General features: G+C 38.2%; 2 protein-coding genes across 2 annotated transcripts; both read right to left on the reverse strand.

Moving 5' to 3' along the window:
* Positions 1-3: 3 nt before the first annotated feature.
* On the reverse strand, positions 4-4,668 carry rom1b (retinal outer segment membrane protein 1b). The gene is made up of 6 exons (XM_079480491.1): positions 4,509-4,668; positions 4,096-4,246; positions 2,677-2,952; positions 2,453-2,607; positions 2,045-2,291; positions 4-1,123 (listed from the first exon to the last, which is right to left on the reverse strand). Exons 2-6 carry the CDS (start codon positions 4,243-4,245, stop codon positions 884-886), a joined length of 1,068 nt encoding a protein of 355 aa, XP_079336617.1. The 5' UTR covers position 4,246; positions 4,509-4,668; the 3' UTR covers positions 4-883.
* Positions 4,669-5,741: 1,073 nt separating this feature from the next.
* Positions 5,742-11,137, reverse strand: LOC306907851 (uncharacterized protein). The gene is made up of 7 exons (XM_079480302.1): positions 10,597-11,137; positions 8,948-10,265; positions 8,281-8,309; positions 7,890-8,018; positions 7,559-7,625; positions 7,267-7,374; positions 5,742-7,145 (listed from the first exon to the last, which is right to left on the reverse strand). The coding sequence occupies exons 1-7, from the start codon at positions 10,734-10,736 to the stop codon at positions 6,471-6,473; spliced, it is 2,466 nt and encodes an 821-aa protein (XP_079336428.1). The 5' UTR covers positions 10,737-11,137; the 3' UTR covers positions 5,742-6,470.
* Between the last annotated feature and the right edge of the window lie 4,562 nt (positions 11,138-15,699).

The following is a 15,699-nucleotide window of genomic DNA, read 5'->3' on the forward strand; positions in this document are numbered from 1 at the left end:
TTTGGTTCACTGATTTGCGGTTTTTATTATATTTGATTTGCTTTCTTGGATTATGTTGAAGTTCTATCGAAGATATGTTAGAAACAATACTGCATGTGCATTAGATTTATTCATCTGTTAAATGAAAAATACCACAATAATGGGCGTTTAGTGTCATCTGGTGGTTCAACGGTGTATAACACCGGAAAATCTGTGTTTATCGATCGAACTCGATCACATGATCACCTTCTTTTATAACAACTATACGTTGTTAGGTGGAGGTATTTGTCGTGTTTCTGTCATGTTTGGTTTTGTGTTCAAATGCTTTGCCGACAGTATTAACTATCATCATAGGGATAAAGAGATTTCAGGCCAATGATATGACCTGTCGCATAATCCTGTTCATCTCACACACAGTTAAACACAGTCAGAAAGCTGTTAGGTGTCCATATTGAAAGAAATTGCCATATAAGTGTAAAAATGTAAATGTCTTCTCGAACAGTTAATGAGAAATGTAGTTAATGACCCAAGAGACAAAATGATCATGATACTCCACAGATCAGTTAAAAACTTACATCTTTATTTGTGGCATATGTGCAATTTCAGCCTTCTACAATTGTTTATGAAAGCAAGCATAAAGCATCTACAAACAGAACAGCATGTGGTGCAATGTACAATTCAATTGTACAATATATAAATTTAACGCCCTGTGGGATTTTTAACTTTTTAATTGTCAGAGGGGAAATGAGGGGTTTACCGGAGATTAAAGCTGAGGACATTACTTTAACATTAAATATTTGGGTAAATGTAATATAGTGAGAATGTGTTTTATGCCCTTGCTGGATGATGAAGGACGAGGGACAGTTATAAAGGTGTCAGCACCTCTGATGCCCAGTTTTACACATTATTTAGTTGCAGGGCCAGGAGCTGCAGCCGCCTCAGGATCTGCCCCCGGGGTCGTAGCAGATGCATCGCCCACCTGAGCGAACTCAAAGATTTTCATCACCTTCTCCTTGGTCTCCAACAATGTCTCCTTTACTCCCTTCTCCAGGATGTATCCCTCTGTTTCGATCTCCAAATTCTCCTGTCCCATGACACCCTCCATTGAGGTCTGCAGATAGCGCAGACTCACCAGCACAGTCATCTATAGATCAAATGGAGATCAGAGGTCAGATAACATTTTGTTCTTTTATTTCTTTTTAAAATGTAAACTGGTTTTATCTAAATCATATTTTATTGTTGTAAATGTATTTTTTTATTTTCATTGTAGTTGACAAAAAGTGTCACATGGTCATTTCCAGCTCTCTTTGTATGGAGTAAAGAAAACTTTTGTTTATTAACAGCTAATATTTAGCGAATTGATGACTTATACTATGTTAATTTCATCGATCAAATGCAAACCAAGAGCTAGTTGACATTAGCTGATCTTGTCCGTTAACAAAGTGTGAGATAAGATGTGTCATGTAGTCACTGTTACAAAAGCTGAAGGCCAAACTGTTGTAAAAGCCGAGAGCGTGGTGTGGGTTTTGGGTGCAAGTTATTTTAATGCTTAAATAATGAATATTGACACCTCTGAGTTCAGTGCTGTACTGTCAGCCAATCCTGAAGCATGTCAATATTTACTGAGTGTCGAGTGTGTGAATGGTTCGATGTGTGGAGAGCATTAGATAACACAGCGTGTTTTTCGAGGCTGAAGTGTGATGATGTAGCAAACAGAGGTCCACAAAAGGTCCGTATTTCTTTATTGACAGACATTTACTATCACAAGGCATACACTAATGTTCAAAGGTTTAAGATAACTTGCTCATTTTTTTATCTTTTAGAATACTAGTTAATTATTTAATTACATTTATTTACTAGTTAGTTTCTATCTATGCTGGGCTCGAATGGTCTGAATTTTATTCATGATTTGCGTCAAGTCAGCCATTTCAAAAAAAACTTTTTAAATATAAAACTATAGTTTTGTAATGAAACAAATTCCAAAAACGTACATCAGATTAAACGTTTGTGAGAAATATTTCAGTCACTGTGTTTTGTGTCATGTATTTCATATGTCAGCTCATACCTGAAGAAGGAAAACAGAAAGAACACCAGGGCCAATTGTGTTCATTAAACCCATGTAGTAGTTGACCAGAGCCTGTCTGCAGCCTCGGTTGTGCAGGTTCAGCTCCTCACTCTGGTACTCGTAATTATAATGGGCAGCGTTGTCCAGGAGGCTGTACTGGATGCAGGGCCGAGGGGAGGCGGGGTTACAGCAGCTGAATGGAACCCCGTCCAGCAGATATCGCCCATCCACATTGCTCCTCACACGACTGCATTGGACAGAGGGCAATCAGAATTTTGCTTCAAACATATTAAAAAATATACGCTTAATTTTAGACTAGTTTAATTTCAGAGCTTGAGTGCAACACTTGATTTTTTTTGTCTTGTATTGACTTTGTGTTTAACGTGTCCATCTTGTTTTTTTACTCACTCTTTCACTTCTTTGGATGTAAAGTCCAGGTAGCGGTTGCTGATCCACTGAACCTCAAACCAGTCCCTGAAGTTAGTATTGCCACAGCACTGAAACTCAGTCTGCAAGCGATCAATAGTCTCCTTCTGGAAGCAACGGCCTGGTGTGTCTGTATCCTGAAAGAAATTCATATCGTTAAATAGTTGTTTGTTCCCATGATTTTTTTGTGTTTCCCTAACACAAACCTTGTAGAAACGGATGCCGTTCTTCAGCCCAATTTTCAGAGACTCCTCCAGGCTGGGTTGCAGGGCGTAGCTCAGAATCATGGCCACCAACAGCAAAGAGGCCAAAAAGACAGACATGCAGAAGAATGGAGGAAGAAACGTCTTCCAGCGCGGGAACCGTGAGGGGTCCAGTGAGTCCTGGCAGACTTTACCAGCACAGATGTTGATGCCCACTGATGCTAACCCCACTGCCATCAGCAAATTTGGCACAATATGGATGTCCATATTGTGCATCACCTGTATAGAGGTTAAGTGTTTTTATACTCAGTTATAGGTGTATTTTAAGCAGTAGACAAACATTTTCTTTATTTTAACACATGTGATTTTTGCCAAGTCAGATGCTGTTGTCAAGAACCTTAAAGGAGCAATGTGGAGATTTTAGCGACAACGGCTCACTCACCCCTTCCCTCGGCTTCTTTGCCGAGGGAGATAAGATATTTATGAAATGCAGTTCAGTTAAGGGCTAACAACACAGTGAATTCAATTCAAGGGGACCCACGGTGTATGTAGATAGAAACAGCTCATTCTAAGATAATATAAACATAACACTTCTTTATGTGAGGTCTTTAAACACCTCTAACGACACAGTTATGTATATATTATATTGCATTTCTGTTGATAGATCCTCCAAAAATACACATTATACCTTCAAACCAAAATTGATTTATCATCTGCACATATAGATATCACAAGTACCATGAGACCAAGCAGCCCGATTTGCACTATACACTGTATATTGTTTGTCATATCCTTTTTCCCAACATGCTCTTCTCAGTGGTTTCATTGAACTTCATTGGCTTTATTATGGATACTATACTAGCTCAGTTATTGGTACTCACCGGAGACCTTATCTGAGTGTCAATCCATAGGATTATGTCAGATTATTCCTCTTGACAAGACAAAGCTTAGGCCATGTTACATGTGTTGACAGTGTAATGGATAAATAACAGTATCTGCAGTAATTATTATTCAACATTTAAACAATATTTAGTACATTTAGGAAAATGTGACTTAATGTGTTATAAGTAGTCTTACACACTCTTTAGAGCAGTGAGAAATATCTTTAAATACAGCGAATTATAATGATAAAAAGCTAAACCAACCCCCTCATATTGACTCACATACACACAGAATAAATAATGTATTTCTTATTTTCCCCCACAGTTACAGTAATGATTACGAAAAATATGGATCATTAATGGAACATTACACAGCGTCACAGTGGATATCACAACAGCGTGGTATCACATAATGTTAAGACTTTGGAGCATTAGCCTTATCACAAACAAAATCAAAACTTTTTAATATTTCAAAAAATGATAATGCCTGACACACTATACATAGCAATTCATTATGAATACATGTTTTTCAATAAAATACCTCTGATCTGCGATGTAGCTCAGTTTTGAGGAAGACTCCCACGGCAAAGGTGATTGCTCCAGAGAACACAGCTACCCAAGAAAGCAGCCAGAGACCCTGGGCCAGACGGACCCTCTTTTGGAAGGGGAACTTCAGTTTCAACAACGCCATACTGCTTAGAAAATGTATATTATTCATTATATAGAAAGGTAGATAAAGAGAGGAATTATAGATCACTGTGAGAGATTTAATAAAGGACTTCAATTAAATTCAATTTCTAGCATTTCTTTACATAGTTATCTGTGATTTCTAAACATCAGGATCAATCTTGTGAGACTAGATTTTAATAAACGTGTCAACAAAAAATACGAATGCAAATAATACCGTCACATGAACTACACTACAAGAGTAGTTTGAGTTTAACAATGAATTACCTTCGAGAATTTTGAGTGCACTTTCAAACCGCGAGCCTTCAATATGCTTCCTACAGTTTGGCAGCCATGTTGGGCTAGGGCTTAAAAATATGATATAGAGTATTATGTCTTGAGTGTCATAATCTTCTGTCCTCGTGTCTGATCCTATTAGACCAACTCCAATGAGAATCTAGGCCAGTGTCCTCTAAACAAACCTGCCCTTGGTTAACAAGTCCAGAGGAAGTTACAGAGGGAGGGGTTTCACTATGCAATGAACTGTAACAGGTAAAAACACAATTTAATGTGACACCCATTTCAACCAATAAGCCTGGGTTTCCAGCAGATGCACAGTTCCAAAAATAAAATTTCTGTTATTATTTGAACCCCCTAGTTGTTCCAAAACAACAGCTGAACACACAAAATAGATATTTAGAAGAATGTTTGTATCCAAATAATTATGTGGCACTATTGACTTCCATAATAGGGAAAAACTACTATGGTAGTCAATGGTGCCCCAGAACTGTTTAGTTTCCCATATTCTTCAAACTATCTTCTTTTGTGTTTAAAAAACAAAGTTTTATACCGTTTAACTACAATTTATACAGTTTTAGAACAATGTGAGCATGAGTAAATGGTGACAGAATTTAATTTTGGGGTGAACTATCCCTTAAAGCAGGTAAAATGGCTAATAGTGATTACAAAATGTTGCCTTTTTACAAAGCTTTTCTGACATATACACTTGTATATCATGAATATGATGCATATAAACAATTGCCAAATGTGGAACAGATTTGCATTGAATACTTTATATATACAGTTTTAGTCATGAAATTTATATAATATATTCTTTAATCAAAATTACACGGTAGAGCACTTTTCTCAATTATAAAGAGACTGTCCTCCTACTTGCATTGTGACCGACAATAGGAGAACTGGCACATATAGTGTAAAGTAAAACATATAGATAAAAAGTAAATGTTAATGTATACCATTAAGTGAGATATTAAAGGTACAGTTCACTCAAATATGAACATTTATTTACTCACCCTCAGGTGGTTTCAAACTATCCTGATGAACACAGAGAAATGTATTTGGAAGAATGTTAACAATTTTTAATTCTAGGACATCGTCCACTTCCATAGTAAGGAAAACATCTTTTTTGTTCTGTTGAACACAAAATTTGATATTTTGATGAATTTGGGAAAACAAATAGTTCTTTGACTATAATAAAATGTTTCTTAAGTCAATTCAAATCAGCTTTATTTATATAGCTTTATTAATTTGTATTGTTACCAAGCAGCTGTACAAGAAAAAATTAACTATAAGCAAAACATAAGGTTATGGAAGTCAAAACACAGGTCAAATATCAGACAGACTATAAATTCCTATATGCCGTGTTAATTAAATTAAACTACAAAATTCTAGCAGCCCCCCCGGCCAGGCAAACAATGCAAAACAGTATGCAAACGGTGGCGAGGAACCCAAAAGTCCATTGGAGGAGAAAAAAGCCTCAGAGGCAACCAGGCCTAAGGGGATTTCCTCTGGCAAAAGCTAGGACTATCTTGCATTATTACTGCAAGATAATTCCCTGAGTTGGAGCCTTAATTTACATATTTTCCAAATGTTTGAATCACCCACTTTTGACAGACAAAACTCTTTAATTTAAGATGACATGAATCTTTGAGACTTACATTATACAGGGGATACTTTTTCCACAATTGTGTTGAACTACAAATGAAAGCAGAAAACTAAATGAATGTATATTTTACAAAGTCACATGGTGTACACGTATAAAGCAACAAAAAAACACAACTATCTAAACAGATGCCATATGTAGAGGAGACGTCACAATTATTATTTGGGTCCCAAGAAGTTAAATCTGTGGCGGGAATTATTAAACATTAAATTACTTTCAAACTATTCTGACATTTACCACTCATTGTTGTTTATGTTTACTGAAAAATAACCTAATAATCCATGTCTCTAATTTCCTTCTTTTTTTTCTCTTGCCCACATTACTGCCTCCAGCCTATCTTTCTCCTTTCCATCAAGTGCTGGGGGAGGAATTTGGCTAAAAAAATCTTCTAGCATCCTCTGTGCTGTAAGATAGTTGAAATAATTGGGGTCTTTTTCTACTGTGACAGGACCCTCATCTCTTAAATCTCCACCTGTCTCTCTGTAGGGTCTCATCTCCTTTAAATTAAATGGATTTGGGGGAAGATCAACACAGCTGTGGGTTGGTATGGCAACACTGTGAAACTCTGTGTTCTTGCCAAATGGATGAGCTTGATGAGTTGATGACTTTGCATATGCCATTGCTTTGTAAATAGGCACATCATCAGTAACTGAAAAATGAAGTGAGTCACTCCCTTTAACCTCATGAGGATCAGGATCAGGCCCAGCCCACGGATCATGATCATGTTTCCATGGCAAAAAGGCTGTGGCAGGCTGTTTACTGGAACGCTGTCCAGTTCCAGGCCATTCAAAAACACTCTCTTCCCCCGTTTCAGCTAATGATTGGCTGTCCTTGAACTCTTGAGCTCTGTTTGATTGGTCGGTGACAAATTGGGTCGGTAAAGTTTGAGGATTTGAAAGGTGTTCCAGTACATTCCTGGAGTCAAAAGGCTTTTTTAATAACTCTCTAATCAATGAGGGTACCTAAAAAGAAATACATGAATCCTTTTATAACATAATTATAATAATATAACATTTTAAAGAAGACAATATTCAAGTTTACTATTTAACTATTTATGTTGTATATTCTACTTGTTGCACTTACGTTGATGTTTTCCAGAGAGCTGATGGTCTTCTGAGCTGTCTCCAGCTGATTGGTCAGATCCACAACCTTCTGTAGGAGGAACTTCCTTTCTGAGTCCAAGCTGTCCACCTATAAAAACAGAACAAAAACCTAAATATACTTTCTGGGTGTAACACAAGTGATGGTTTGTCTGTAGATGTTACATACATTTTCAGCTAATTTCGTTAATTAAAATCACATTAAAATCATGTAGAATGTGTTAGCACTGTTTCGTAGATATTTCTTTTCTACAGCTTATTAGTGTTAACATTACCATAGATTTGAATTTTTGCTCCAGGACACTGTTTGCCTGCTGTGAAGCAGAATAGTTCTCCTGAAGCCTGTGGATGACATGTTAGACAATGAAGGAGATAAGTTGGTAAGGTGTTTTTCATGATACCATCATGTCTATAAAATATTGTTTTTACATATAATAGCCTACATTCTTTCTTATACCACAATATATTTATTCTAATTTTCTTTATTTTGGTATGCAAATGTTGATCCAATTAAATTGATACCGTCAAACTGTTATACAAAGTCATTTTTTTTATTATAACTTAACAACCCTACTTCAACTCTGAAGTCCCTGCATTGATGCCAACCTTTTGTATTTCTCTTTAAAGCTGACTAGTTCTGTTTTGGTACACTGCAGTTCTGCCTCCATATTCTCAATGCATGACACCATCTGCAGCAGGTTCTCGTGCAACTCTTTATTGTACTGCTCCAGTAACCTGCATTGCATTAGAAACATGTGTGTTTATCTATCTCCAGCAGAAGAAAATCATATTAGTAATCAAACTCAATATTATAAAGCAGTGATATAAATAAGGCACTGTCAATGTGCTGTTCTGGTTGTGTGCACTCAATATAGGGATGAGGCAGGATGGCAGATTTGGGGGAAATAGAGCAGAGTGAAATAAGGGAGAGCTTTGGAACCAGAGCAAAATCAATACTGTGAAATAACCATCCAGAGAAAAGGGTGGAAATACTTACTGAACTGTGTCCACAGCACTGGCAGAATCCTATAGGGTCAGGAATGACAGATAGTTGAAACGGTAAACAGGGGAGGGGGTGACAAGAACAGAATAGAAAATTGATTTTTAAAGTTATACGCTGCAGGAAGGACTATTTATTGATCGCTCATCCGGTTCGATAGACTAGAACAACAGATATGACACGATGCTGCCTGTAGAGGTTATCCATTATTATTATCTTATTATTAAAAAGATTGTAAACTTGTACTTTGTTTAATTTTATAAAATCATAATGGTATATTTTAAAAATGAGTCAAAAGTGCCCCAGAATTGTTTGCTGCACTACATTCTTCAAAAACATTGTGTTGTTTAACAGGACAAAAAATATATAAAGTAATTTTTCCTACCATGGTAGTAAATTGGGCCCAAGAACTGTTTGATTATAAGCATTCTTCCAAATATCTTTCTCTATGTTTATCAGAACAACATTTTATTGGATAAATCTTAAGGCTAAAGATAAATGATGACAGAATTGTTATTTTTGGGTAAACTATCCCTTTAAAATGCAACTTTAGATGTTACAGGGGATTACCTCTATCTAAATCAAATTAACCTACATGAAAAATAACCTACCTTAAATGATAAAAAGAATTAGAATTCTCTAATTCCTCTTTTGATGAACTCACCCTGTGTGTTCTGGAGTGTCCCATGTGTTTGGCCTTGTCACTTTTCTCTGAGCTGGCACCAGTGGATGACCCTGGGGTTTGGACAGGGAGAAGACAAGACCTGTTGTGCTCCTGCTTGGTATGAAGCTGACGCGCTGGGTTGTGAGCACTTTGGCGTTCTTTGTGTTTTGGGATCGGCTCTGGGCTGATGCTGTTCCCATCAGTAAGTAGTTGAGAATATTGCCTGTGAGAGTATTTATCTGAGGTGGTCCCTTGTCTTTCAGTTTTGGGTCTGGGGCGGTGTGGTGGGGTCGGAAGACCGGTAGGATTTCTGTCGTGGTAATAGTCCTGGTGCTGCCTTCCTTTCTCTTGCGAACGAGAGCATGTGCTTGAATCTGTAGCCGTTCTTCCCGAATCAGGTCTCTTGGGCTGCTGTTTTGGTGGTGGCGCAGTGCTCTCGTGCTTAAGCTTGTTCGCAAACTGCTTGAGTTCTTCATTGGGAGATTTTGGGGAGGTTAAACCGAGGGAGCTAAGGATGGAGGGACTCATAACTTGTTTGGTGATCTCATCCAAAAACGCAGAGAACTGAAGCTTCCCTTTCACAACGTTATGTCTTGCCACTTCAGTGTAGCTCTGCTTGGATGTTTTTGTAACCTGCTCGGATGTTTTGGTAACCTGCACCCTGGTGGAAAGCACTTCCATAGATTTGGACTTCCTGAAGTTACCTTTATTTTGTCCTTCATCTTTGTTTTTTAAAATACCTTTGCTGGGTAACTGAATAGATGATACAGCCTTCTTAGATGTCTTAGATAGGTTTGCACCAAGAGCAAGGCTGTGTCCTAGGCTTGCGGTCTTATACAATGCACCATGCTCCATCGGGTGGGATTCCTCAGAATCTCTGTGCCTATTTTGCTGGAGGCCCTCCTCGCTTTTGCTGTGACCCCGGCAGAGTTTTGGTGCTCTATGTCCATGTTGAGAACTGGCGAGCAGTTGGTCAGAGTGTTCCATGCTGTGACGCTGCCTCTGATTTTGTCCATGCAACGGATCTCTATGATCAAAGTCCTCACAAATTTTTCGTTGAACTTCTGAGATGTTGGAGCAGGACAGGGAATGTTGGGGTTTGTTGTACGTGAGATACGTCTCATCATCAAGGCTGGGCTCGGAGGCAGATGAAGTTGGGCAAGAGGAAGAAGACAGGCTGGAAGATGATGTTTTGGTAAAGTCATGGTTGGGTCCAGCAACTTTGGGGTGCTTGTGATGATAAAGGTGATGTCGGTTGTCAACGTGGTGGTGATCGTGGTTATCGCTGTTTTTCTCATGACTGCTTGAAGAGCTGTGACTGGTGTAAGAAGTGTAATATAAGGATTACTGTAATGAAATCCATTGTATATATTCACTCATTAACACAGAAGTAGGCTAGTAATCTTTTTTTGTTACGAAAGCCATTATTAGTTGTCGATTCCCTAAAAACAAATGCTATAGGAAACATATACTGTAAAAGAGGACAGAAGTGTAATGATTTTCTGTTACACACCACACATAATTTTTAACACTATTTTAAGTGCAGTACGAAAAAATAATGAAAAAATAAAATTAACAAAGATAAATTCAGAATGTAGTAAACAATTAATATAAACTTGAATTTCTTCTGAAAGAGTTCAGGCACATACCTGTGTGATCCATGGTGATGATATTGGTTGTGGTGGTAATGGTAATTGTGCGGATGTTGATGAGGTATGGGTTGGTAATGTTTTTGAATTTTGGCGTCTTCCTCAGAGGATCCTTCCACTGGTGTAAAGAATCTTTCCATAACTTATAACTGTGAAATCCAAAGCCTCTCAGTAATGTGTTGCTGGCTATAATGTTAATACTTTGCTCTGCTAATTTCCTATAATACTATCATCAGCTCTTGAGCATGTAACCTTTAAGTTGTCTAGAAGTTTAGCTGTTCTAGAGTCTTCTTGTGAATAAAATGTGGATGTGTTTAAAATGCATCCAGATGTTTCTTTGCTAGACTAGATGAGCAGAAGTGAAATGTTGCTAGAGCATTCCATCACCCAATATCCATCTGATTCTGATATAATCAGTCTGCATTGAACTGAATGAAAGCACGCCCTCATGGAGAGAGAACAGGTCGAAAATAATTGATCAGGCTTTGGTGAAAGGACATTGCCTGACATGGTCTACACGTAACACACACAAAATGGAAGTGAATGAATGACAGGGCTCATCACCACTAGGGTAAATGTATTTTTGTAACTTTTTTTTATCACGTTACATTTTCATCAGAAAATAAGAATGTATTTAAGCAGTTTCTAAGTAGTTCTGTTGATAATGTACAGTATAAAACGTGTCAATCATTTGACATTGATTCTTTTATATTCAACTTTTATTAAACTCTACATGGCACAAAGAACAGCAAACTTTTAGACAAAAACTGCATTTTGTAAATAAATCATTACTTGATGAAAGTATCTGTGGACACAGTATAATTCTTATGCATTAAATTATTTTAACTTATAGAGTTACGTTTAATATGCACTGTCTCACACACCCGTCTTCGCAATTCCAATCACACTTACAAAACTGCTTTTGAAGTGACACTTCTGAATGCTTGCTGATTTACATTACATTTACATTTATGAATTTGGCAGACGCTTTTATCCAAAGCGACTTACATTGCATTGTCCTATACATTTTTTGATTCCAAGTATGTTGCTGATTAAGTGGAAACTTGCGCATCTTGATTAATCGAGAACTGTTTGTTTATTCATATGTAGTAGGCCTAACAGCATGGCGCTTTTTGGAACAATCAGCGGAACGGAAATGTAAGATTGGTGCCATCTTGCGGGTTACTAAATGAAATGCAGGTCCCACAGACATCTAACTTCCAGAACAGTCCCGATCTTTCCAAACTTTTTCTATTCGTTACCAAAAAAAACAGTCCTCAAGCTTAACTGAGCATTTGTTGCGACACAATGTGGTTGATGTCCAATAAAATTAATTGACGAAATAATTTTGGTGATAACGAATCTGCTAACTCTATTCGTAGGTTGAATAAGCAAACACGTGAGCAGATTGTTTGGGACAGCTGATAAAAAAGAATTACTGCATTGTCAAAGTCTTGAATCTTAAAATTGTTTTTAATTGTCATTAAACAATAAGTGGAGGCTATTATAAAAACCAGTATGATCACAATCCTAAATTAATTTAGTGTGAGGCAGTTTACAAGGAATTCCATTTTAATGCATTCGTTACCATACGTGTTTTAACAGGCGAGTAACATTATGACAACTCACAATCGTTAAACATCGTTACTGTATTAAAATAAAGTTTATTTCAGTTTTGCCCATCCCCCCACACAAACAACAGTCTTGTTCGGAGGGGGACGTCAGCACAAATACCAGAGGAGACGTGCTAGAGGTCTCGTTTCACTCACCCCTCACCCACCACTTTCAACGTGGCCAAACATGTTCAGTTCCAGTTCACATTTAAAATTTAGTTGAAATTGGTTTTTAGGTTATTCTCCAATGAAGTTGTAAAAGCCACATTCATCTCTGGGAAAGTATAGCACGGATGATGTGTCACACCAAAGCTTATGTATAACGTGATTTGATTAGTCATCGTGAGTCTGTTTAATAAAGATATATGTATGTTTCTTGACCCCGTGCCTTTTAACAAAACGCTTATTTCTGTCTGGAATAAACTAGAACATTCTGGTATTTCTTCTAGTCGGTCCAATGTATTTTTTAATGTATGAAACTAATACGCATGCGCATTTGGACACTGCAGTAAAAAGCAAAGTAGATCCGAACCGTAAAACCGGTTTGGGCCGGATCGAAAGAGGGGTTTTTGCGCCTGCTTTGTATTCCTCCGCACTGCGCTGCTGACGTCATCGGTGTTTTTGTTTGAAAATGACATACTGTGTGCTATTAATCATCATGCCTTTTGGGTGACTTGACCAATGATATGAATGTGTCAGAAATAAAAAAATATTAAGTGGTAACTCACACACACTTGTTATATGTTTTGAATGCTTTGAATGACATGTTACATGTTCCCATCGGGTGTTTAAACAACATTTGGTCAAATCTATTGTTAGCCATTGTTGAAATAATCACATCACACAACCATTCTTTTGGTTTTCCTTTACACACGTAAATTAGACTGACGTGGCATCTTATTTTGTTACCAACCGAAACTGTGTTCTTTTGAGCGGAACTACTTGTTTTAGAGCGGAAGAAGCTGACAGTGACCGCCTCACTGCAGTCTATAAAAATGTGGGGAACGCCTAAGTTCGTCACAACGGGGTGAGGCGCTTAGGAAGGCTGAGGTTTTGCGGCGGTCTGGTGATGTGTTTTCGTATTTCTTTTTGTTAGCCGTTCCTGTTGTTTGACGACGATTTAGTCTCAATCTCTTTCTTTTAAAGTCTTAATTTTGTGCTTTGTTTTTGAGTATTGTACAGTTCCAATTCTTTGGCGTGAAGATTTAATGAGATTTTGTTTCCAAGTGAACATGCTTAAATGGCTTACTACAGATCTAACTAGAATTTTTGTTTATTCGTACCGCTAAACTTTGTTTTACAAAATCGTATTAAAGTATATTATACTAAATTCACGTTGACTTACTACGTTTATCCAGCGGATAAAGAGCCTTGTAACGCAACGCTTTTATAACGAAGACTCTTAACAGATTTAACGAAGCTACTGCTGAAAATACTGTTATTTAATATAAGTTTTTTCATAACTTGACAAAATAGCTCACTTGAGCGTTTTATTTCGAATCTTAACAAGCTTTCAACGACGCCTTGACAAAATGGCGGCGGGCAGTTTTACAGCAAGGGTCAGCACGAGCCAAATATAAAATGGCTTCAGCCTCTGTTATTTTTGTTTGATAGCCTTAAGTAGAGTCGAAGCAGAAGATAACATTGCATTTAAATGGCTAGCTGTAAGGAAAATACAGAGATAGAATTATACCGCAATATTATTTATTTTTAAAGGACGTATGCGAGGAAATCGACACAAGCGAATGTCAATATTATTCATCAGGCATTTAAAGTTTTAAATCAACCCAACTGCCGGAAACCTTGAGGCGTCTGCTTATTTTTTTTCTTTACAAAGTAGTGTTTTTTAATCGTTTGTTTGGACGAACCATATCTTCATTTGATACTGCACTACTGGTACACGCGACCTGCTTGATCACGTTAAAATGAAGTATATCAACAAGTCGAGTCATTTCATGAATCAGAAGAATGTAAACAGTTCTACGATGAAGCAGCTAAGCAATCACTTATGGACTGAGTCGTACTATGTAACCATTCAACATGGCAGCATAGCATTTTTTTATGTTCTAAAAGTATTTCAGAAGATCAAGTCTGGAGGAAAGGGAAAATGGACTGAGTTTATTTAATCCAGTGAAGTGCTTAGATGTATCTACGGATGGAAGAAATCTACAAAAGAGGGCGAGGACCAGAGGGGAACCAGGGTGATTCAGAGCCGTACAGGACCAGAGGGGAACCAGGGTCATTCAGAGCCGAGCAGGACCAGGGTGATTCAGAGCTGTGCAGGACCAGAGGGGGACCGGGGTATTCAGAGCCGAGCAGGACCAGGGTGATTCAGAGCCGTGCAGGACCAGGGAGGATCAGAGGGCACAGGACGGGGTGCAGAGGGAAGCTGAGAAGAAAAGCGTTATCCAAAGGGGAGTGAGATCCACAAGGCAGGGTAGCGTCAGAGCATCTTTCGCCACCAGGGGGAGCTCAGCTGATCTAGATAAAAGCAAGCCGAAGATGGGTGTCCAGGAGCAGAGAAAGAGGGCTCACAAGCAGGTTATCAGGGGTCGTCGTCATAGCATCTTAAGTCAGGAGGAAGCTTTTGGTTTGTATGGGTAGAGGTATTCTGTGCAATTTTGAATTTAAACGATTTCAGCGGTGTAACTTGAGAACACATTTGCTCGCGAAGCTCTGTTCTTTCCTTTTCAGGCGTGGTGAGTGACAATGTTTGAAATTCCGATGCGTCATCTGTCCTCTTGTTGGCCAAGTCTGATTGCAACTGATGAATGCTGTTAGTGTGCCATGGAGATGATCGTCCTTATGCAACCCCCCACCGCATTTCGGCTGTTGGCTCTCAGAAAAGTCGTCTTCGTATCCGCTTTAAATCCATTAGGTCTGTCCCGAGGAGCGATCCACGTATGATGGGTATTTCGTCGTTGGCATTCCCCTGCGTTCCTACATGAAACGGCCACCTCTACTTCCACATCCGCTGCGTCAGTCCAACATTTGGTGCCAGGACAGCTACATGCTGTCTGCGGGTAAAATTTTGGCGAGATTATGCATGGCCTTTTAAAAAGGAACAACTGTTCCTGTTAAGTAAATGCATTGTTCTATGTAGCGAAATTGTTAAAAGTAATTTCAATATTAATGTAATATTGTTGATACAACACATACTACAGCGATTTGCAAAATCTAAAATGTATTTGCATAGTGTCTGGTTCTTTGGGTTGGGGAGGGGCAAACACGTTTCTCGAGTTCTCTTTCCCACAGGCCCGGGTCACGTTAAAGGTGATAGAACCAAAGGGATTCCAAGCTGTTGTGTGGACCCTTTAGAGTGAAATTGTTGACCGCTCTGAACAGATTCTTTTAAAGCTACAAGGAAAGCCTTTGCTTTGATGGGATTTAGGAAGGTACCTCGTTGGATTTGTATTAATAGCAATGTGTACTCTTGTACTCAACATGTACTCATATTTTTCTTCAAAATTGAATGTCGGGGTTGTCATGG

Source organism: Barbatula barbatula, assembly GCF_947034865.1.
Source record: "Barbatula barbatula genome assembly, chromosome: 18".
Taxonomy (NCBI): Eukaryota; Metazoa; Chordata; class Actinopteri; order Cypriniformes; family Nemacheilidae; genus Barbatula; species Barbatula barbatula.